Source organism: Gambusia affinis, linkage group LG15 (assembly GCF_019740435.1).
Source record: "Gambusia affinis linkage group LG15, SWU_Gaff_1.0, whole genome shotgun sequence".
In the NCBI taxonomy this organism is placed as follows: domain Eukaryota; kingdom Metazoa; phylum Chordata; class Actinopteri; order Cyprinodontiformes; family Poeciliidae; genus Gambusia; species Gambusia affinis.
The window spans coordinates 20347024-20370989 of record NC_057882.1 but is presented as its reverse complement, the minus strand read 5'-3'; the positions used below and the strand labels follow the sequence as shown (position 1 = coordinate 20370989).

The 23966-nt window shown below is 40.1% G+C and overlaps 1 protein-coding gene across 2 annotated transcripts; it reads right to left on the bottom strand.

Moving 5' to 3' along the window:
• Positions 1 to 127: 127 nt before the first annotated feature.
• eva1c (eva-1 homolog C (C. elegans)) lies at positions 128 to 22034 on the bottom strand. 2 transcript variants are annotated; one of them, XM_044139961.1, is made up of 8 exons: positions 21353 to 22034; positions 19839 to 20032; positions 19517 to 19640; positions 19285 to 19437; positions 17603 to 17746; positions 1519 to 1590; positions 1352 to 1438; positions 128 to 743 (listed from the first exon to the last, which is right to left on the bottom strand). In XM_044139961.1, exons 1-8 carry the CDS (start codon positions 21465 to 21467, stop codon positions 361 to 363), a joined length of 1272 nt encoding a protein of 423 aa, XP_043995896.1. In that variant the 5' UTR covers positions 21468 to 22034; the 3' UTR covers positions 128 to 360. The 2 variants fall into 2 exon arrangements, with proteins under 2 accessions (XP_043995896.1, XP_043995895.1); XM_044139960.1 differs by having other exon boundaries at positions 19517 to 19637.
• Positions 22035 to 23966: the final 1932 nt, after the last annotated feature.

Here is a 23966-nt window from a genome sequence, read left to right as displayed (position 1 = left end):
AATGCTGTTTGTAGGCTTTTTGAATAAATAGCTGCTTGATCTACATATTTTAGATGACAGGCTATACTAACCTTTAGTTCATAACACAGCAGCTGAAGGATGATGAATGGATAACAGAGCTTTCAAATTTTGTGATTTAATGTTTTTATTAAACGGTATAAAAAAACACTTGCTGATAAATAACATACACAGCACTCAAGCTTCTTGCAGCATACACTTTGCTGATCCCTGTTGCAGATTATTAGAATATTATGTAGCAAAGATGGCTTGTCAGATTTTTCATCCATCTTGTGGTATAATTTTTTTTTTTTTTGGAAATGTGAAGCATGAGGAATCTGAACAAATATCCACACGATTTATTCAGCAGGAGCTGCCGTTCAGATAGGAGTTCATCCAAATCTCCTGGATGATCATATCTCTGCGTTCGATCCTTTCCGCCAGCTCAGCCGCTTCGCTTACATTAGTCACTTCCTCCCATCCTTTTATCCCCTTCCTCTCTCCAGTCGAGAGCACAGAGCTCTCAGTTTCTTCTTCATCGTCGTCGTCGTCATCTTCTGCTTCTTCGTCCTCATCATTCTGTTTAGAACAGTTGGGAGTCAGGCCATTTGACTTGGCTCCAAGTGTGTGATCTCTGAGCCGCCGCCGCCTCCTGCAGGTCACTCGGACAGATAGAGCCAGCAGTGTGAAGAGCAGGCCCACACACACGCTGGAGGTGAAAAGCAGCGCTGCCATTTCTGGGTGATCTATGTGGGAAAAGACAAAAAGGAGCAGGTTTACTACACAGTCTGGAAAAAGCTGAAATTTGATAGGCAAATAGTTTTAATTTTTATCTATTATGTTTAAATATGTCATTTTTTAGAACCTTTGGTTTTATTTTCTTCCTGGTACTTTATATACTTCTTAACCCTTCTTTCCTTCCCTCTCTCACATGTCTATCCCTCCTTGTGTAAATCTGTCATTTAGTTTTAACTTCCTTTGTCATTTGTCTTCTCTCCCTCCATCTCTTCGTTTTGTGGAATTTCTTTCTTACTTCTTAATTTTGTTTTGTTTTTCAGCTTGTCCATTGGGTAGCATTTAAAGGCTACCCAATGTAGAAAATGTGGCATAAAGACAATGTTTAATAATGTATGTTTTAAATCAAATCAAAATCAAATCAAACTTTATTTGTATAGCACATTTCAGCAGCAAGGCATTTCAAAGTGCTTTACATCAAATCAAACACAAAAATACAATGCAACATAGAATCAACAAGATACCACAAGAACTAAGATTACTAAAAGGGTGAAAATTATGGAAACTTCAGTCTGAAAAAGTATGTTTACATGAAAATGTGTAGAAAAAAAAAAGTTACCTTTGATAAAGGCATAGGTCAGGAGAGAGTTGCTCATCATTGCTCCCGAACTATTGGGCCTATTTGACTCCAGATCTGCAGCAGGAGCTTTTGTAAAGTTCACAAAACAACTATGAGCAGGTGACTTTACAAACATAGAACAACAGCAAATAGATAGATGCTGGTACCTTTTTCTGTAGTAGGACGTGAGGTGGAGCTCAGTATGTTTGGGTCTGCCTCTTTAAGTAAAGACTTTGGCACTATAAAAAAAAAAAGAAGAGTCATTCTTTGCTGCTAACCAGTTGATATACAATGGCTTGATAAAGCATTCATATCATATTTGATTATTTTACCACATCACAGCAAATCCAAAAATATGAGCAATTTGATTCAACCACAAACAGGTGTTAACAGCCACCCAAACTAATAGATGGAGCAATGAGAGCATTAATAAGAGAAGCAGCCAAGCAACTATTCGTCAGGCACAGCATAGATGACTGGAAAGAAGAAAACCATTGTTGAAAGAAACACAAGGTTTCATTTTAGCAGGTCATCACAAGCTATGAAACATACAACTAAGAATGTCCTCTGGGCAGATGAGACAAAAAGTAACGTTTTTGGACTGCATGTAAAACTCTGAATATCCATGTTGAAACATAATTCAGACAAAAATCCCACTATGGATCTGAGGCAAAACTTAAAAATGTATGTTTACAGCACCAAATAGGTAGGAACACATTTTTAAGACACTGTGGTGGTGGAAATGCAAAGAAGTAGTTGCCTGAGTTTCCTGATTCCAATCTGGGTGGAGAACTGAATCTTAAAATACTCAGCAGTGCTGTATTAATGCCTGCGCTGCATTGTTGTGCTATAAATGGAGCCAACAATCATACTAGGAACTACTCATTGGGTTTCAAATTATGGTATATGAATGGTGTTAGTTGATGTCCTCGCTGGCATTTCTGTCAATCACAGGAAGTAAAAAACAAAAAACCTGGGAGTCTTGTTTCCCACTTCTTTATATTATGACTTTTTTTTAGGGTGGAGTTAGGACAGAGTCACTGAAAGCTGGGATCTGAAAATAAGAACTCAAAGCAGCAAACAACAAATGCTCACTGAAAGAACTGCAGGATAATGAACAAGAGAGAGTAATATAGGCAGCCTTATGCCAAAATTTAATCGAGAGTGATTAATGGCCCTAATCATTTTAATTTCCGGTGTATTACCGCCCCTCCCCCACTTCCGGTGTATTACCACCCCTCCCCCCTTCCGGTGTATGACCGCCCCTCCCCCCATTCTGGTGTCAAATTACCGCCCATCCCCCCCACCCCCCCCCCCCACCCCCCCCACCCCCCCCACTTTTTTTTTTTTTTTTTTTTTTTTTTTTTTTTTGGTGAACTCTTCCCAACCTCTATGAGTTTGAATGAACCAATAGAAGTAGAGACAGGGGGTTCGGCCTTTAGTGTTTCTACTATAAGTAATGTCAGAAAAATCCAGCACTCTACTTGTAACAGTTGTTCAAGAACTTTACAATGAATGGAACAAAACGAGTTCATACTGCTGTTGAGAAAAATGGACCTACCTCCTCTGCAACATCTGATACGGATTCGAAGTTACCTAGCCCGGAGACATTCGCTAAAATGATGAGGTTAACGCCGTTGACGAATAAATACTTGCTTGCTGAACAAGGTCCTGCTGTTGTTGTATACAAGATCCCAATAGCAGTGATACCACATTTGCGCCCTGTGATGGATAAACCTCTGAGCCCACCTTCATCGCCTGAAGCATTTACCTCAAACACTGTGGATAAAAGAGAAATACCGACAGGAGGAACATCTCTTCTATGCGAGACCCCAATATCCATCTACAACTCAAGGGCTGGACCGGATGCCCCTAAGAAATCGACATTTTATTTGTGTCGTGTGCAGAGCCCGGAACTTGGATCACTCAAGGCAGACTGGTCTTTAAAACCTCATGGTCTATGGGGGTCATGGGGTTATGTTTTCCATTATGAGACCGGAGAGCTTCACCTGTACCAGTTGGATAAGGATGAGGAGCTTTCACCAATAACGAATACATGCAGGCTTACCTATAATGACTGGGCAGTGCTAAGGCTCGCAATTCCTCGCGCCAATGAAGATATGGAATTGGCCTTGGAGCAAAATACAAGACAAGATGAGTGTGACCCTCAACCTGCAAAGAAAACCAGACGACAATGTTTCCCTACCGATACTGAAATTGGAAAGGGAGAAATTCTCTTCAGCGCAGTGTGGGAATCGAAAACTACTGAATTTGGCCGCCGGTTCTTATGGGCAGGTAGACGGAGGGGGGAGAGTTTGAATTCCCCAGACCTGTTTGTGTTGGAGGCTTTCAACGTGGAGTGTGGTGTATTCAGAACCATGCTGGCTCTCCCATTTGATGCCTGGTCTGAGAAAATGACGGAAGTTGGGGATCGGATTTCTGAACTGTTCCGAAAATCTCGCTGCTGGCTCGATATTTTGTCAGTAAAGAAAACTCTGACATTTTCTACCCAACCGACCTCTTTTGGCCCAACCCTCTTCTGAGGACCCACCCCACCACCACCCTATATAATGAGAGGGCTGCAGGGACATTTGACACCAAACCTTTAGAATGGAAGAAGTAAGGAGCTATGGACTATGGGGATCCAGCTGGGGCGAGCCCAGTTATTCGACAGAGACCCTCTTCAGTCCTCCGTCTCCTGGAAGCTACAACATGGACCCATATTATCCGCCTTCTCCTGTTTTGTACTCTTCCTCATCGGCATCATCCGCTGCACCCTCTCCTTCAAGTTTTCTGATACCGTGTACCATACCTGAAGAGGGTGCCCTTCCAGCAGCAGCAGCAGCAGCAGCAGCAGCAGCAGCAGCAGCAGAGGACTCTGGAGATCCTGCACCTATGGCAGAGGATTCTGGAAAACCCGCTGCCGATTACTCCGATCCTTCTCCAATGCAGGTGGGGGATGAAATTGACGGATGGTTACCGAGCTCACTGATTGCTGGTGTGAAAACAGCCTTACTGCATCTACTCAGTTTAATTTGTGTGAAGTATGTCAAGGAAACCTGCTACGGCTGTAAAATCGATCATCCAAGTCAAAGGCAGCATCAGTGCCTGGAAATACCGGAGGAAGATTATTACCAATTACATTTTCATCGCATCACACAGCGACTCCTGACTCCACGATTCATACCGGCTGTCCAGAAACTCCTGAAGCAGCGTAACATACAAGTCGAGGATACAAAAGTGAAGATGATTGCAGAGACAGTTTTACACGAACTGAAATCGGGATACGGAATCCAGGCTGCAATCACTGACATGTATCAAAACATGACCAGTGATGAAAACCTCGGCCAGCTTCGTTCTGTTTCAGAGTGTTACACTCAGAGTGAAAAGTAATCTCTCTTTTGTGCTGACTTGTATTTTTTTCTAGTTCTATAGATTTAGTTTAAGTATTTAATCTGTACATGTATTATCCTTTTTTAAATCTTATTTAGCATGTTTAAGTATGTTATTCATTATCCTTTACTTGTGGTTTTTTTCTAGTTTTATAGATTTAGTTTAAGTATTTTATGCATGATCATTTACTTGTGTTTTATGACTGATTGACTAGTATTAAATTTATTTTTATACTCGTATTATAGGTTAGCATTTAATTTCTATTAAATAAATGTATTGCTTATGGTTTCTTACTGTTGAAGGAAGAATAAATAAATCCTTTATACCATGATCTTGTTTCCTCATTATTTAACAACCGCTCACCAAAGCAGGTGACAGAAGGATGGCTGAGAAAAGGTTAATGAAAAAAGTATATTACACTCCTTCACATCCCGGTAGTTTAGGAGGAATAGATAGACTGAAACGAGCTCTGCAAGATGAAACGGGAAAGAAGGTTAAAGTGGAAAAAGTACAAGATTTTTTATCGGAACAAGACACTTATACTTTGCATAAACCTGCACGCATAAACTTCCCAAGAAACAGAGTTTTTGTCACGAGGCCTTTAAAACAGTTTCAAGCAGACCTTTGTGACATGCAAGCTTTGGCTGAGGAAAATGATGGTTATAATTATTTATTAACAGTCATCGACATATTTTCTAAAAGAGCATACGTACGAGTTTTAAAAAGGAAGACCGCTGACGAAGTGGTAAAAGCCTTTGAATCCATTTTCAAAGACAGTCAGATTCCTAAAAAATTGCAAACAGATGCGGGTAAAGAATTTTTTAACAAAAAATTTAAAGCTTTAATGAAGAAGCACGGTATTGAGCATTTTGCCACATGAGCGAAACGAAAGCCTCTGTGATTGAGAGATTTAACCGCACATTAAAAAACAAGAATGTGGAGATATTTCACCGCTAATAATACCCGTTATGTCGATGTTTTGCAAGACTTGGTGAAAAGCTACAACCACAGCTACCATACAAGTATTAAAACAACCCCTATGGAAGTTAATTCAGAAAATGCCTTTCAAATATTTCAGAACCTGTATGGTACATCCTCAAGCAAGCGTCAAAGAATTCCAAACCTAAGCTTAAACCCGAGGATCTGGTCCGATTATCAAAACTACTGTGGCGTTTTGATAAAAAATATGAACAGAGTTTTACGGATGAAGTATTTACAGTGACTGATACCATACTTCGATCTCCTCCTGTGTACAAACTCAAAGATCTAGATAACGAACCTATTCAAGGTTCTTTTTATGAGGAGGAGCTTCAGAAAGTGAAACTGTGTAAAGACAAGATGTACCAAGTGGAAAAGATATTAAACCGACGCACCGTTAGAGGGGTTAAACAGGTTTTTGTGCAGTGGAAAAATTGGCCTCAGAAATTTAACAGTTGGATCAGACTGGCTGACCTTCAAAATGTATAAAAGGCACCTGCAGTTAAACTTAGCCTGACACAACCTGCCATGGAGCGCTCGATGGAGGATGAAGGGTTCTACGTTACTTTACCCTCAAACGCTGGTCTAAGCGTTTTTAAGGATAATACCATTTCAAGTTTTCGTGTGAATTTAGCTCAGCATATTAATTTAGAAGGTTCCTGGCAAGTTGCCTTGACAGAGATTTCTTATCCTCACACCTGGCATAATGTCCCAGAAGATTCTGCTTACTTTGAATGGAGAGACAAAAAAGTGAAAAAGTCGTTTCGGCAAAATATTACACCCGGATACTACAAAAACGTCCTTCACCTGATTGGAGAAATCGAACCTATTCTTAGAGAAATAAAAGCTGATGTTTCCTTTGAACCGATTTACACAATTGTAAATAAAATATCCTTTAAAGCAGGAGGGCAATATCAATTACGTTTTCATTCTCCAATTGCTTACATGCTCGGAGTACAACCTGGAAGATGGTTAACTTTTGATAAATTTGTTTCTCATCCAATTGACATGCAGGCAGGGTTTTACATGATTTATTGCTACAGCGACGTGGTTGAACACCAAATGGTGGGGGATAGTTACGCACCTCTGCTACGCATACTTCGAGTGGAGGGAAAATTTGGTGATATAATCACTCAACATTACCGCATACAACGACGCTCGTAGTGTATACCTGTTATGATAGCATTCTGGAGATCAATTCGAAAAGACAGGTCTTGGTGGATTATTATTAATCATGAATAATCATCAACTTGAGAGTCTGCTACATCCTCTGTTGGGGAAACGATTTTGCGGAGTCTGGGCATGCGATCAACTGCCTTTGCTCTCACACGAGTACACAGGGCCCTCATATTTTATTGTGAACACGCATCCTGCTCATATGCCGGGAGAACACTGGCTGGCTCTGACTTTGGAAGGGAATGGAATCGCCACGTTTTTCGACTCCTATGGCTTTAGCCCTGAATTTAACTTCTACCCTAAAAGTATTGTAAAATTTTTGAAAGATAGATCTTCAGAAATAATATATCATAATAATCAACTTCAAGACACTCTTTCTGCTGTTTGTGGTCATCATTGTGCTTATTACTTATGTAATAGAGCACGCGGATTATCAATCCAACAAGTACTAGACTCATACCCCGGTGATGTGATAAAAAATGATATGATGGTTTCAGATTTTGTGAAAATATATCAGCGTTCTGTAAAAAAACTAAAGTTTTGTTCTTTTAACCACGGAACATGTTCTTTGCAAATGTTTAAAGATTGTCACGATTGTTAACATGATTTTCTAATATTGTATTAAAAAAAAACAAAAACAAGAGACTGTACACCTGAAAAACTTTTCAATAAAATATTTTATTGAAAAAATTGTTGTCAGAGAGTTTATGGAGTAAAAGCAATCCATCGTGATGGTTTTGTTCTTTTGCGCGTACTTTGTCTGTTTCTGATCTCATTTTCTAGCTGAAATTTAGGGGATAAGATAAATTTCTTTTTGCGTGTACTTTTGACATCCGTGATCTCATCCCCAAAATCAAATTTAGGGGATAGGATAATCTTTTTTTCTTTTCTTGAAGGGATTTTCACACCGTCTGTCTTGACACGCAGATATTGTTCACGAGCTTGCGGGTTATTTACAGATGACACCGGAAAATTTAGTTCATCTAGTGTGGAAAGGAAATCGGTCCATCCTGCAGGCGGGGTGCTTTGGGATTTTCTTTTAAATGGGAGCAGAAGGTTTTTCAGTAAATCAACTAAATGAGAGCCTTTGGCAACATTTCCGTTATAAACAAACTCTGCTCTGGATGTCCATCCGCTGTTACTCTTGGCCAGCTTTTTCAAAATGAATTCAGCATTTTTACGATCTCTTTCAGGAAGGGCTTTTACAACTTCATTCGCAGTTTCATCCAATTCAGGTTGTTTAGAAATAGAATCAATAGAATCGTCTTCACGGTTTGTAGGTTCAGGCACAAGATCATCCTTGGCACGCTGCACAGTCACAGATAACTGAGGCTCTTCTAATTGTCCTTGCTTAATTAAAGATAGATATCTTTGTAACAAAGAATCATATTTCTTAATTTTCTCATATGGAGTGAGCCCTGATTCATTCAAAATCGCTCTCATTTGAGAATCCAGATCCTCCTCCGCAGTTTCTCTGATTGAAGTCTCTGAGGGGTTCATTCGTTTAAACTGATGAGGTGAGATGAGAAACATCTTTTGAGATGTTTTAAGAGCCATTGCTTTTTCTTTTATCTGTTGAGGATTCCGCCCACCAAGTTCCCAATCAGAGGAGTAAGAGCAGCGAGGATGGGAAGAATAAACCCTCCTCCTTGACTTTTAAGAACCAGCTGTTTACGTTTTAATCCGGTTCGTTTATCGGCCAACAGTCTGATGATTTTCCGCTGCTTTTTCAATTTCTGGTGTTGAGAAGGTGTTAGTTTAATATTTCCTTTTAGAATGTTCAGAGCAATCTCACATAAAGTTTTAAGGAAATCCGGTGAGCAATGAGCTAAAATATCTTTACGCTTCTGAGGAGTGGCCTGGTAAAGAGCCCTGAGCAAAGGAGCGTTCCTTTTTAAGCGTGCAGACATTCTGACTTACTTTGTTTTAGGTACATATACCACCGGCCACTCGTGAGGTAGTACCCCTGTCCTTAATCTATAATGTTCTGGGCAGCTAGGAGTAAGATCGACTAATAAATATCCGTGAGCTTCTTTGGTCGCATCTTCAAAACTCTCCAGGAAACTTGCCTTTGCTGATGGGAAGATTTGACGCGCTAGTATGTCTATTTGTAATTTATCTCTAGGGTTCTTAAAGAGCACCATATAATTACTGTTCAGACTAATGGTGCGACTGTACTTTCCCTGCTGAAATACATTCTGGGTGAGATATAGAACAGACATATTTCTATGATGCCGATATTGAGTAAACAATTTGGCTACTTCAGGGTGGTTTGAAGCCTGGAAAATGACATCGTCCAAAATGACCAAGTGACTTTGATTCCGAGGAAATACGTCTTCATCATCATCAAAAGAATCAGGTAGTCCTTCCACAAATTTAATATTTTTATTCAGTTTTTGCAATTCAGCATACAATGGTTGAAAAGAAGTAAAAATCCAGATAATATTGTCCGGTACAACATTCATGACATGTTCAAGATTTTGCAACATTTTCCCTACAAAGTATGATTTTCCACATCCACTCGCACCAACAATCATACATGAGAAAGGTGTTTTGAATCTGGGGTCAAAGTTTACCTCTTGAACATCACCGGAAAAAGACATTTTTTTTTTCTCTTAAACTCTAAAAACCAAAAGGTAGAGTTGAACCATCAGAAAGAAGCCTGCGTTTGTCATATACGACCTTGAACTTTTTAAGAAATGTTGAGTTTCTTAAAACGAACCCCTTTTTATCACGTTTGATGGTGCGTTGAGGTACCTTGATAACTCCATGTTGGGACCCTTCTAAGTACCCGCTCACCAAGTCTTTGATGCTGTCAAAATTGACTCTCTCGCTGCACTCATGCGTTTGAGTGATGCCTTTCATACGGATCACTACTTTCTTTTGTTTTTTTGTTTGGTAAGCATAACTTTTAGGCCCCGCTGCCACAAATTCTTGAATTGTGTCACCTCCTAGCTCGTCGGTCAAATCCCCGAGATAATTCCCCAGTGGCAGAGGAGTATCACCATCTTTTACTATATAAATCAGACTGTCTGTATCTATGTAGAGAATTTTTTCCTGCACTTGCTCCAGACAGCTGAAAAGTTTTAATCGAGCATAAGCTGTGGTAAATGCTGCGATGAAAACGTTGTTAGCCCGGTTGGGAGGGGCAATGCAACTTTTATGGTAGTTCCACTGAATTAGACAGGTTTCAGCATTCAAAAAATGAAAGTACTTCACCACGTATTTGCCTGAAAACAAGAACTTAAAGAACTCATCAGGATCACTCACAAAGGTGGTCTGAGAGAGATCATTTCTTTGCGCAAACTTTCCCCAGAAGCTATTGAGACACAGTTTAGCTACTTGTCTTTTAGCCGGGTTCACCTCAATTTTGTCTGCATCCAGCCGGATGCCTTGGTTAACTTCGTAATCTCTCACATATTTCAATCTACTCTCCTGATCCACCGCTTCAGGCGGATAACCGCTGGCTTCCTGTTTCCCCTTCAAAAAAGTGTGAATGTAGCCTTTAAAGATTGAGCTACTGCTTCTCTCAAAATGCCAAACCTCAGTGATTTTTCCAAGACGATACCCACATTGCAATGCTTTTTGAAACTCCAAAGTCACCCAAACAGCTGTCAGAGCCCTCTCTTCATCCTCATGGGTGCAGGACCCTGTTTGATTGTTAATTTCAGCACATGTGCGGCAAAGAGTGAAAACTAGCTTACCCCGAGATGTTTTGTAGGGGAGAACTGGAAAAAACAGACCCCGTGGGGGATATACTGTGGCTCTGATGAGACCAAAGTAGTTGTTGGGGTCATCAAAATCTTTGTAAATGATGGTGGGGTGGCCTAGCGGATATGCAAATGTGGCATTTACGTAGGGGTAGAGAGATGTGAAATCTACATAATGCACAGACTCACCCGGCCCTGCTGTGTGTCTCAGCTTGAGAGCACAAGTTCGACCACCGAACAGAGCTTCTCGAGGAGACAACGGTTGCGGCGCTGCGAATTTTTTCAGGAATCTGATTACCTCCGGATCAGACTTTTTCATTTCATTCCACTCATGTTCCCACACAGTCTCAACACGAACGCCATAAACGGTTTGGAGAATCTTAGATCTTTCAACCGTAGCTGCATAAATTTCTTCAAACGGTACTTTTCTCAAAGGACATGTTTCAGTGGGCTGAAAACATTTAGGACAGCCGTGATACAGACATCCGTTGAAAGAGAATACAGTGGCTGAACCTGAAATTACTGCAAATCCATCTACAGAATAAGGTCCGATTTTGCGTTCGCCAGAGTTCAACGCGTGTTCAATGTGTAAGTTCTTACTTTCCATCTGCCACTCTAGCCACTGAATGGATGCATTAGAGAAAGTTTTGAAGCCACGTTTGTAGTCCACAGGAGACGGGAGCGCCAAGGATTTCTCTGAAAGAAAATTGGCCAGAAACACCTGCATGCATGCGGATGCAATTGTGATGCTCTTAAACGGATCGACATTCGTCTCCTTAAAGAACTCCTCTCTGAATTTAACACAACCTTTAAAAAGAATGTCCACATCATTTTTGCAATAATGCAGGGATTCTTTCTCAAAGTCAAAAATGCCTTTGGATGCTTCTCTGTACCAATCAGTAATTTTCTGTCGCTCATCAGGATTCATATGTTTGATCCCATAAGAATCTAAAGGAGGAAACACGCCCACATACTTGAGATGCTCTTCAGCCGAAAAAAGGTGCGGGAAATAGCCTTTTGAAGAATCTGTGAATCCTAACGCTTTCGGAATGGCACTCAGTTTCATGGTCAGAAATGACAGGCTATCGATAAATTTCAGATTGTAGTCCAAATCCGTGAAACAAAGAACTTTTCCTCCTTGCATGATTAGATGAGGTTTTATTCCTAACTGCACCATCGCATTAAGGATTAGATAACTATCGTACCCGCGTGAGTTGTGGGCTATAAAGACAAACCCCTTGTACAAAGGTCTTCTAAAATGCAGAAGAAATTGCTGTGCACAATCCAGACCATAAGCATGCCATTCAACACCTTTTACGGTTTTTGAACAGACTAGAAAGGGTTTATGTGCGCCGCTCTGATCAAAAAAGGATTCAAAATCGTAAAACACAAGTTTGTCATGAAGTTTGGGATCAGTAGTGCTGGTTTGAATGTAGCACAGGTGTTCATTAAGCGTTACGTCTGTACCAGGAGGTAGATTTTTTTCGCCGCATATTACACATTTAGATTCACATACGTGTAAAGTTTTCTCCTTGGTTATGGGAACGTGATATAACCTTTTACAGGTAGAACAATATTTGATCATTTCACAATTACTCACAAGCATTTCAGCATGAGGTCTGTTGCGAGGTTCTTTGTGTCTATCGAAACAGGTTGAGTTTCGGCAGATTCTGTTACAGTCACTGCATTTTACCGGTTCATACTGAAGGTGTGTGCAACTGTAACTGCAGCAGACACCACAATAGCCTTGACAGTGGTGGGTGTTAGAATTATTATGACTGCTGTAACAAAATTTGCAGATGTATCTTGATCCAGTGAAACCAGCAAGATTCTTAATGCCATAGAAGTGATTATTATGGAGGAGTAGAAAGCAAGGATTTGATCGATTTTGGAAATCTGTTTCAAATTTAGAGAAAGCCCTATTGTTTGAGGTTCGATGAAACACTACAATTTTTCTTTGTAGAATGTTTTCAAACTTAGCAACATCGCTGAATGTAACCGGTGTCTGATCAGATAGACCCGCTTGATGCTGCCAGTTTCTCCCCTGTTCGAAAGCTTGTTTATCTGTAAATTCAGGATGAGCGAGATGTGCGAGACTGATTGCAAAACACAGTTGGTTACCGGTATTTTGTACAATATACAGGTGACGCCTCTTCTTTTTTATTAATTCACATTCCAATGTTCTTTCAGCCTTGCGTTTGGTACCTCCCCCGCCAGTGGGACTCGTAACTATCTGCAGAACCAGCTCTAAGTTACTTTCTGAAGGCAGCTCTGCGTTAGATTGAACCAGCTCATCTAAAAATTCCTCAAACGCAGGCAGGATTGCATCATTGTCAGTAACAGAAACAGTTATATGATGAGAAATATTATCCCCCACTAATTCTAACTGCAGGACATCATTACGCGCAGCTATAGAACTTGCAGCGTCAGCCAAATCAGTTAAAACATTCATGACTGTTGTGTAGAATTCTGCAATATCGGGTATGCCATGAGTTGGAGGTGGGATTGATAATGATCTCCTTAATTCAATGTTATTGAAGCGCTGACGTTCAACCCTCTGATCTGTATTTAGACTACCTCCGTGTTGCTGTGCTTCATCCTCATCATCATCTTCATCATCTGTCTCAGAAACTGCTTCAGATGGTAACCCTGATTGTGTATTTTGAAAACTTTCATTCAACACTGATGAGGCAGCGGGTGAGCCAATAGGTGAGTTTAATGGTGAAACGTAATCAATTAGACCACGGAGTGCATCTTCAAGGCGTTGGAAATAATTTGACACTTCAGACGGATTTAAATCAGGGAATCTAGCAGGGCTGTGAGCAGGACTCTGTGAAGGGTTATTTTCCCCAGTACTCAATGCTAATGCAAGTGTTTGTAGAGTTTGAATATTGTTAGCAATTTGTTGAGAATAATCTGATTGAGATTCTGTATTTTGAAAACTTTCATTCAACACTGATGAGGCAGCGGGTGAGCCAATGGGTGAGTTTATTGGTGAAATGTAATCAATTAGACCGCGGAGTGCATCGTCGATCCGTCGGAAATAATTTGACACTGCAGACTTGATTTAAATCAGGGAATCTAGTAGGCTGTGAGCAGGACTTCTGTGAAGGGTTATTTTCCCCAGTACTCAATGCTGATGCGAGTGTTTGTAGAGTTTGAATATTGTTTGCAATTTGCTGAGAATAATCAGATTGAGATAATTCAATTCTACCTTCTTGATCATTCATTTTTACTGAGTTATAAGAGACAAATCATACATGAAATCATACATGAATCATTTCACAATCACCTTTGCATCAGAGGAAACATTATGCAGCACTGTTCTGATGGCTCGTAGCAGGATTTTAACTTTGTCTCTGTTGACCCAACCCTCTTCTGTGTGCAGGACGTTGCTCCAACAGTAGGAACGATTCTGTAATAAATAAATAATTGGGAATAAATAATTGGGAATAAACTTCTAACAGTTATGAGATGTGATTTTACAAGATAAATTCAAATAATATACCTTTAATCAATCCGTCCAGCAAAACAATTCTTGCTTGCAGATTTTCTGCTGAAATCCTCTTTCGTATTTCTCAAAGCTGTGAAATATAATTATGTGATTACGATAAGTTAGGTAAGGCTGCTTTAATTCTAAACAATACTTTACTGAAAAAGCATTTAAAAAAAAACAGATTTTGAGTTACAGTATGGTATGGAGAAATCACACACACAGAGACACAGACCCACACACACACACAGAGAAATGACCCCCCTCCCTTTTGCTGTGTCTCTGGTCTGAGCTAGAGTTTCACACACACACACACACACACACACACGCAGCCATACAGAGACACAGACCCACAGACAAACAGCAGAAAGGGAGGGGGCCATGTCTCTGTTCTGAGCTAGAGTTTCAAAGAATTGCTGCCTCCTGCAAAAACTATTCACACCCTATATTTCCTATTCTGAGGATTTATAAAAGACTAACTTTATTAGAGTTTATTTGGTGAATCATGACATGCGTCTTTCTTTTCATTTAAAAATAAGAGTTTGAAGAAAAATGCTTTAATATTCAGCGGAATCAGACAAGAGAAGCTTTAATGGTATATATCTTCATTACCCAAAAAAAAAAAAACAACCAAATACTTAAACTTACATAGGCGGGGAGAATCAGCAGCCCTCTGAGGTGATGGTTCTGGTCCCTGTTCGGGTTCTGGTCCCTGTTCGGGTTCTGGCCTTCGTGCAACTTCTTCTTGCTGTGGCGACTGAGGCGGGGTCAGTGGTCCGGAATCGAACCTCTGCTCTGAATGTGGGTCAGGTTCATTTTCTGAGTCAGATGAAATGAGAATGATTTCGTTCTCGTTCAGGACTGCGGCTATGGGATAAAAAGATATATATATGTTAATTAAAAATAATCAGCTTCCTTATTGGTTCAAATACGCTATTATTTAAAAAGAAAAAAAACTTACTCTGCACTTCTCTATGAATGGTACGAGCAGAATCAGACCTCTGCGCTGAATGCAGATCAGACTCGTTTTCTGAGTCAGATGAAATGTCAATGATATCGTCTTCGTTCAGGACTGAGGCTATGGGATAGAAAGATATATATATATATATATATGTTAATTAGAAAATCAACATCCTTATTGGTTCAAATAGACTGTTATTTAAAAGAAAAACTTACTCTGTACTCCTGCGGGAACGGAAAGTGTCCTAGCCGGTTGAGAGTCACTTCTTTTTTTATTTAGTGAAAGGCGGTTTTTTCTGGGATACTCCTGGACATCTGTAAGAAGATAGATAGTAAATTGGTTATTAATATTTATTTTTCACACTTTTAGAATTCTGGTTACAGAAGTACTAAATTACCGTTTGTAAACTCTGATTCTGCATGATCCTGGTGTGTCTCCTGATTATTTGCAAGATCTGTAAGTAAATAATATTTTAAATTATTTTAGAACTCTGATTAGAAAGAAAAGGTATGGTGAAAACAGACTTACCGCTTACAAACTCTGATTCTAAGACGCTGTCTGCATCTTCAGAGTATGCGCCTGAAACAAGAAATCAGTATTACGCATATGCTATATATATATATATATATATATATATATTATTAGGGAAAGAGAATTTAAGAATTGTCTTTACTTACGATCAAAAAGCGAGGATAGAACCTGGGAACTTAGAGCCGGTCTTTCGGAAATTACCTGCTTGCCTGCGAAATCGGACATGATTCAGAATGATGATTTTTTTAAAAAGAAGAAGAAAATTAAACAAGTCTGCAAGTTTGTACCCAGAGCTTCGGATGTTCTGCGAAAGTTATGATTCGTCTTTTTGTCATGCCTCCTTTTAAAGACACCTACGAATCTGCACAAGCACACGAACGGTCAGGGGTCAGCACTGTCACACCAACACACACACACACACACACACACACACACACACACACACACACACACGCACACACACACACACGCACACACATACAGACGGATGGCAGGGAGTGGGGGTCAAACCCCTACTTTCAGAGCATAGAGGTCAGCCCTGCCATACGCACACATAGTTTTCTTCTGTTTAAAAACTAGAGGTAACTACAACATCCCAAATGTATTTAAATATACTACACTGCATATTATGCAATATTCTGCTTAGTGAACGCACACACAAACACGCACACAGACGGATGGCAGGGAGTGGGGGGGTCAAACCCTTACTTTCAGAGCATAGAGGTCAGCCCTGCCATACGCATACATAGTTTTCTTCTGTTTAAAAACTAGAGGTAACTACAACATCCCAAATCTATTTAAATATATTGTATATTATGTAATATTCTGCTTAGTAATTATCACTTATTGCTTTTTCATACTTTTATTCCCTCACAACAGGAGTATGTGCGACACATGGAGTATGTGTGACACATGGTCGCACATACTCTGACACACAAATTCTGAGACCTGCAGAAAATGCCAACTTTTTGAAAAATTTGTTTTTCTGAGACATAGAGGGAACATAAATTGCCGCGCAAATCCCGAGAGCCGATAGTCAATAAATATGGTGATCAGAGGTCAGGAGAATAAGCCTTTAAATTGTACCTACCGAATCACGCTCTGACACACAGATGGCTGGGACACCCATGCACACACACGCACACACACACACACACAGATACACACACACACAGCGATGGCTGGGACTGGGGGTCAGCCCTGCCCCACGCACGCACGCACACACATACACGCCCATGGTGGGGCGATGTCAGCCCCTTTCTACTCTTATGCCCTCTGCCGCGCAAATTCTGAGACCTGCAGAAAATGCCAACTTTTTGAAAAATGTGTTTTTTCTGAGACATAGAGGAAAATAAATCGTAGGAGCCCTCTCCCGCCCAAATTCTGGGACCTACAGAAAATGCCAACTTTTTGAAAAATGTGTTTTTTCTGAGACATAGAGGAAAATAAATCGTAGGGGCCCTATCCCAAGCAAATTCCCAAGAGCCAATAGTGAATATGCCTGGTGATCAGAGGTCAGGAGAACTATCCTGAGGGATTTCTGTCCTCACCTCACACAGGGTGTATGTGCGACACATACTCTTGACACACAGATGGCAGGACCGCATCTCCCGCTTCACGTCTTAGGAAGATATTCAATTGAAACCCGAGGTAAATACAACATCCCAAATCTATTTAAATATATTATATTGTATATTAATCTAGATTATTTAAACTCATAATGTTTTTTCATTCTTTAATTGTATTAATCTTAAAACTCTGATGTCATAACAGATGGGGTGATTGGGGGGAGGGGCGGTAATACACCGGAAGTGGGGGAGGGGCGGTAATACACCGGAAATTAAAATGATTAGGGCCATTAATCACTCTCGATTAAATTTTGGCATAAGGCTGCCTATATTACTCTCTAACAAGGTTGTGATAACTTGACATCAAGCAAGCTGGTATTTTAATGCATCACAAGGCTTCTATGTCTATTATCTGAATGAGGAAGCAGTAGAGGGTCCTACCACAAGAATAAAGCACGCTGAGGTATTTCCTGGTTCCTGGAAAGCAGGGGTCCCTGAAGGTCTGGTTGCCAACAGCAATGGTGCACTTCTGTTTGCTGTAGCAGGATTTGGACACTACCTGCACAGCGTCGTGGTTCAGACACTCTGAAAGGAGCAGAAAAATTAGGAGAAACATGAGGAATATTACAGCAAGGATAGAACATGACAGACGCATTTGCATCCTGCAGACTTTATCTCCTCACACATTATTGCACCCTGGAGGTAAAGGCTCAGGTGGTAGGGGTTTGTCCTGTAACTGGTGGGTTGTGGGTTTGAACCTACACTGGGTCTATTGTGTCCTTGAGCAAGACACTTTTCCTGCTTTACCCGCTGATGGTGGTCAGAGGGCCCACTGGAGCTAATTGTATGGCAGCTACGCTTTCGTCAGTTTGCCCTAGGGCAGCTGTGGCTACAATGTAGTTTACCACAATCAGTGTAAGCTACACGTTTCTACAAGCTACATTCTACAAGCTACTCTACAAGCTAAGCTACATTCACCCAGTGTATATAAATGGGTGAATAACTGATTGTAGTGTATGACGCTTAATAAAGAACTACACACACGCAGAACATTTACTCATTATGTGACTTCTGAATGCAATCGATTTCCCCGCATTTTATTTACGGGTATCAAAGCAAAGAAGAAAACCAGTTTTTCTTTTAATTTGAAAAAAGAAGAACAAATACCATTTTACTCCTCAATTTACTTCCACTTCAAAATTCTTCTTTGTTATGGTCTATCGCAAAGTAACAATAAAATACATTAATATTTGTGCTGGCAGTGTTAAACAATGTGAAAAACTTAAAGGGCATGAATACTTTTGCAATGTACCGTAAGAGCAACTGAACATGCGTATTTGATTTTTGCTCCTGGGCTGCAATAGCTGAATTATTGATTGCTTTCTGCAGGAGCTCGACTGCAGTTTAGCAAGAGTACAGTTGTGTTTTCATGGCTGATGGTATTTAACCCAGCCGAGTAAATAGTTAATTCCTTGTGTAAATATAGAGTTCGATAATATCTATGAAACGGCTTTTATTGCAACACTTTCATTACTTAAAAACAAATTAAGCATTTGTGAAAGTGAGGTGTTACATTACAGCATGCAGACAGCTCGTCTTCTACCCTACAGTTTGACTTGACATACCAGGAAAAACACAGGTGTACTCCAGTAACTGAGAAGGAATGCAGCCACATGATGTCATGAGATACACCTGTTTCTACCTGCACCGTTTCTGCTTGTGATCTCTTTGTATTTTTAATAAACCCAATATTCCTCATAAATCCTCAGGGCTCTGTGTTCTAAAAGGAAATATGCAACTCTTTTAGTCAACAGAGAGAACTGATATTTCCATAGAGAACAAAGAATCACTCCCCCCTGCCACCCTCTAGTCTGCCGTGGGCCATTTAGATAAGCGTCATGGGAAAAGAACAGTGCTCAAAATAAATACCAAAAAAAAGAAAAGAAAAGAAATCAATGGTGGCTGCATTCCATTTAGCTGTGGTTGTTTCAGGGTTCCGTTTCCCTGTGTGTGTCAGAGTTACATGAGGCCAGCTGATGCCACTAATCACAAACACTCACTGCATGATTTCACTTTACTTTACTATATTGATGTTTCTCTATTAGTAGCTCACAGTGACTCACCAAATGGGGGTGGTCTTGCCGAGAGCGAGGGGCAGGTGTCAGTCTGACCCAGACCTCGGCCATAGACAGCTGCGTAGATGATCAGCACATTGGGGGTCTTGCAGCGCAAGATCATGGTCTCTCCTTCGCACACCACCTGTGTTTTGTGTTCAGCTGAGTGAGGGTCAAAGTAAGAATGTTAAAACTCATCCTCAGCTAAGTGTGTGAGGAAATTCAGAAGGGAAGAACTCACAGGGTTTGCACTTATAATTCACATGGAGGTACTTGTTCTTGCCAGGGCATGGGTCCTTTCCAAACAGCAGGTGACTGACTGGTAGTTGGCAGTCTCTGAGGTTCTGACACTCAGACAGGATCTTCTGCAAAATAATCCCGCAGGGCAATGGTCACTAAGGTCCAGCACTGTTGATTTAATGATCTAGTCCACAGGGATGCATAAAACGATTCTGCACAACCTGAAAACCACATACTGAAATTTGGTGAAGACCAAACTATCAAAATGTAGTACATCTGGGCCTTAAAGTGATGCATGGCTCATGTCATGCATGAATGTGCACCTGTAGAGTGGTTAAAGCTGAGCATCTGTGGTTGCGGGGTCCAGATGTGGGGTCTTCCGTGCACAGCCGGACCTCACCACTCCCGTAGAAGGCCGACTGGATGGAGATGGTAGAGTGACGAGGACAATGGAGTCTCAGTGGTGTCCCATCGCAAGCATGAGCAGAGTGGCTGGTGATGATCCTTGAAAGGTAGTCTGTTGCACAGAAGAAAGTTGAACATTTTTAGCAACTGCGCACCACACATAATGCTTTACTATTTGTAGATCTGACTGTTTGGACTCTTCTTATTTTTGGGATGTGTCTACTAAGATTGCAAATATTATTCAACGTTTTCTTGAATGTAAAATATGGAAATTATCATTAATATAATTCCTTCATTCATTTCCTTTACATAACTAGATTTGTCCCACTGATATCTCTGGTCTCTTTTGCAAGGGAAGCCACATCAAGTTCAGCTATTACTCCTTGAACTACAATTTACTTTCCACTCATTTGAGAAAGTGAAATCTGTATATATATATTTGTTACACAGAGTAAAATATTTGAAGCCTTTATGTCTTGTGATTTTAATGATCATGGTTTACAGATCAAGCCCCCTAATAATTGATCAATTACATTACCAGCATGTCTTGCAAAGCTGAGTTTATTCTTACCAGGGCATGTTTACTGTCAAAAGGGCAGGATCAAGAAATCACTTCAATAGAACCTGTCTAACATGGAGTTGGATAAAAGATCTTATAAACTATGTATTACGCACCAAACTAAAGACATCCAAAAATAGATAAGAAGCAAAGTAACTGCCATCTATCAGTCTGAAAAAAGGGTATCAAAGCAATTTCTTCAGGACTCCAGCAAAACTGATAGCAAAAGAATTTTTAATAATTTTATCCCTTAACAACAACAACAAAAATCGTTTTGTATATACTTAGGAGTAACATCAAATTATTTTCTTGACAAAACATTGAAGTCTGATTTAACAGTAAAACAACCAAAGACGATGCCTATAGAAATATGCAAAATGTTGGTGATCAGCCATAGGATGGATCTGACTGCTAGTACCATAAAAAATATTTTTTGAGAGGGCATAAGAATTTTCAACATGCCATTTTTAATAAGTTTGTTTCCTGTCATAAAAACCTTGTGGCTGAATTTTAAAAAATAGCAATAATATAAATTATTTGGGAATTGAAAAAAATTTAAAGAAAACAATAGTGGGCCAAGAATGGTACCTTGTGCAATGCACCCCTTATAGACTTGCAATACATGAATCACATTGGTTCTACTGACAAAATTATTTGAATAGCTAAATTCATTTTAAAGTTTTGGACTCCTGATGTCTAATACTTATCTTGTGTTCTTTGGTCTGCCAGTTTTATACCATGTTATGCATGTTATAGCCAATAGAAAAGTTCAGAGCTACCGGGTGACATTTTTTGTGAGAAAATGCTTTTTGTAGTAAGCTTTCCCCTCCTTTTATTGCATCATCATCATCATCATCATCATCATCATCTTACTTGAAAAATTAGCCAGTCCGTTCATGCGCCTGGTCCACAGTAGTAAAGTCAGATAGAAGAGACTGTAGCTCCAGTCCAGTCCGTGGAAAGGACGCGTCCAGCTCATGACTCGCATCCCCTGCCCCTCTTCTCATATTAATGAGGCTCGCTGAATTCAGGCTTGTCGTACTTAATGAAAAACCCAAACAGGAAGGTGAGGGAGATCCCACAAGGCCCCGGCGTTCGGCTGCATCTCTTTAAGTCCAATAAAGAAAGTTGGTCGCTCACAGAAAGTCATCCAGCTGTCCTCCCTGAGAGCCAGAAAATATCTCCAGGCGCTGAGACGCAGATCAGCAGCTACAGCGTTTTGTCGTAGAGAAGCAGCGACTGTCTGGCTGCGGCGATGGACCACAGGGGAAAAAGCAGCTGCGCAACAAGTTGCTCACAGGTGACGGACGAGGTGATCAGTCCGATTCATGGCAACAATCGAGTCTTCCTGCGCGGGTTTGTGAAGGGATAGCACCATGTGGGAACTGGGAGCGATTTACAGTAACAGCTGAGTGGGAATCATGGAGTGGGAGTGGCACATAAAACTATTTTAAAGGGAACACGGGCAGCTCGCGCTAGTATGACGCGTGATTTTTTTTTTTTCTTTCTCCCTCCAGAAGGCACATACATACTTCCTTGGCTCCTCCACTCTTTGACTTTCTTATTTTACTTTTCCCTGCAAATTTCAGGCACCATTTTTATTGCATCTGATATACACACACTGTCACAGTTTGATATTTATGTTTGCTTCTAATTTGTACTGTACAAAAGTTTCAACAACTTCCAATTTCTTTATGCTTTGCCTCTTGCAATAGTTTAGAATGGTTTTCAACGATTTACTGGGTCTGTTAGTTGTTCTTTGGACTTTTAAGCTCATTATCTGTGCATCTATATGACCACAACAACACCTTATAGTATGTGGGTTAAAGTTAACCCAGTAGTCTGGTCTGCAACTGACTAATGTATGGAATGCATTTGTAAAATATTTAGAAAACATTTTTATTCCTTTTCCCTACCATTCACTACTTTGTGTTTGTTACATAAAATCTCTCTCATATAATGCACTGTGTGATTGTAATGTGACAAAACAAATGACTTGATTGGATTGAAAGAAAAAACCCTGGATTTTATTTTTTACTTAGTGGACTGATTAGAGGATGAGCATATAACCCACATTGAGAAAACTAATTTCCATAATACAACTAATATGTTGTGTTCTTTTTTTCACAAATTTATATCTAAGGTTTTGTTTAACTTTGTCAAGTTAACTTCAGCAATAGAAGATAGAACTGTGAAAAGTATTTGATGAACAGAGTCGCCCAGGAGTAAAACACATTTAGGAGACAAATGTAACCTCTTTGAAAAAATTGCCAGATTATGTTCCATTTTCTTTTTCTTTTTACAAACTGTTGGTACTCTAACCACATGGTTCTTTTCATCCGAGCCAGGGGCCCCAGTGGGAAAACTGCTCTCCAATAAGCATCTGTGGCCCACTCCATGGTAACGGCTCAGTCTCCACGTTAGACTGCAGATCAGGTCCTACAGCAGACAAGCTGACAGAAACCGTTGAGGTGTCTGGGCTCTGCCCCACTCCAGAGGACGGAAACCAACAGGGCAGAGAAACAGTGAGGGGGATATTTTACATGCAGACAGAACAGGCCGATTCTATTCTGTCTGCTTTTGCTTCAGGCACAAAGTGCTCCACCTTTAACTCCATGTGACATTATCCCTCCAAAGCCAGTACCATTTTATTGTAAATCTCAAAGGGTTTTCTTTAGCTTTAGACTTGTTGGCCAGACATTGAAGGAATTACATTAAAGCAAATGGATTTAAAGGTAAAATACTGAGGTTTTGAGAAGAAAATCTAAGATGTATGGAAGAGAGAAACTTATTTGGATCCCAGAAGGGCTGAGAAGTAATGTGAAGCTGGACAAAAATACATTTACAAAAACAAAACAAAAGAACTTGCATTTGATGAGGTTGTTCACACAGATTAAAACTTGTTTGGGTATAATCTGTCAAGACTATTTTTTACAACTCTAAGACCAACCCCTCAATTAGATTGCTGTGATCAGACAGGAAAAGCAAAACATTTCGTTAGTGTTGCTGATGTTTGAAACAAACAGGAAGGGGAGGAGACAGACTAGATATCCAGCTACACATTAGCACTAGTATTATTTTATTATAAAAGGAAAGAAAGCTAAAATCATATAAAAATGTTACCCATTTCTAGACACTGACAAGCATGCAAACAATGTTTGTTGGTAAACATTCAAGAGAAGATAAGCTAGTTATACGGGTTGTAAAATATAAAAATGTTCAAGGTACAGTACAGACCAAAAGTTTGGACACACAGTTGTGTCCAAACTTTTGGTCTGTACTGTATATAAACTAATATGGATACTGTGTGAGCTTTTTATGAGTGTCCAAAATCTCTGAAATATTTAACCTCTACTTAAATAAGGTTCCAAGGCAAAGGAGGAGAGAGGCAAGAAGTATCCTTTTAGGTGACCCAAAATACCTCAAGCCACTTCTCCTTTAACTTTAATGATAAAAGCAGGTAACGGTAGAAAAGAAGAAAAAAAGA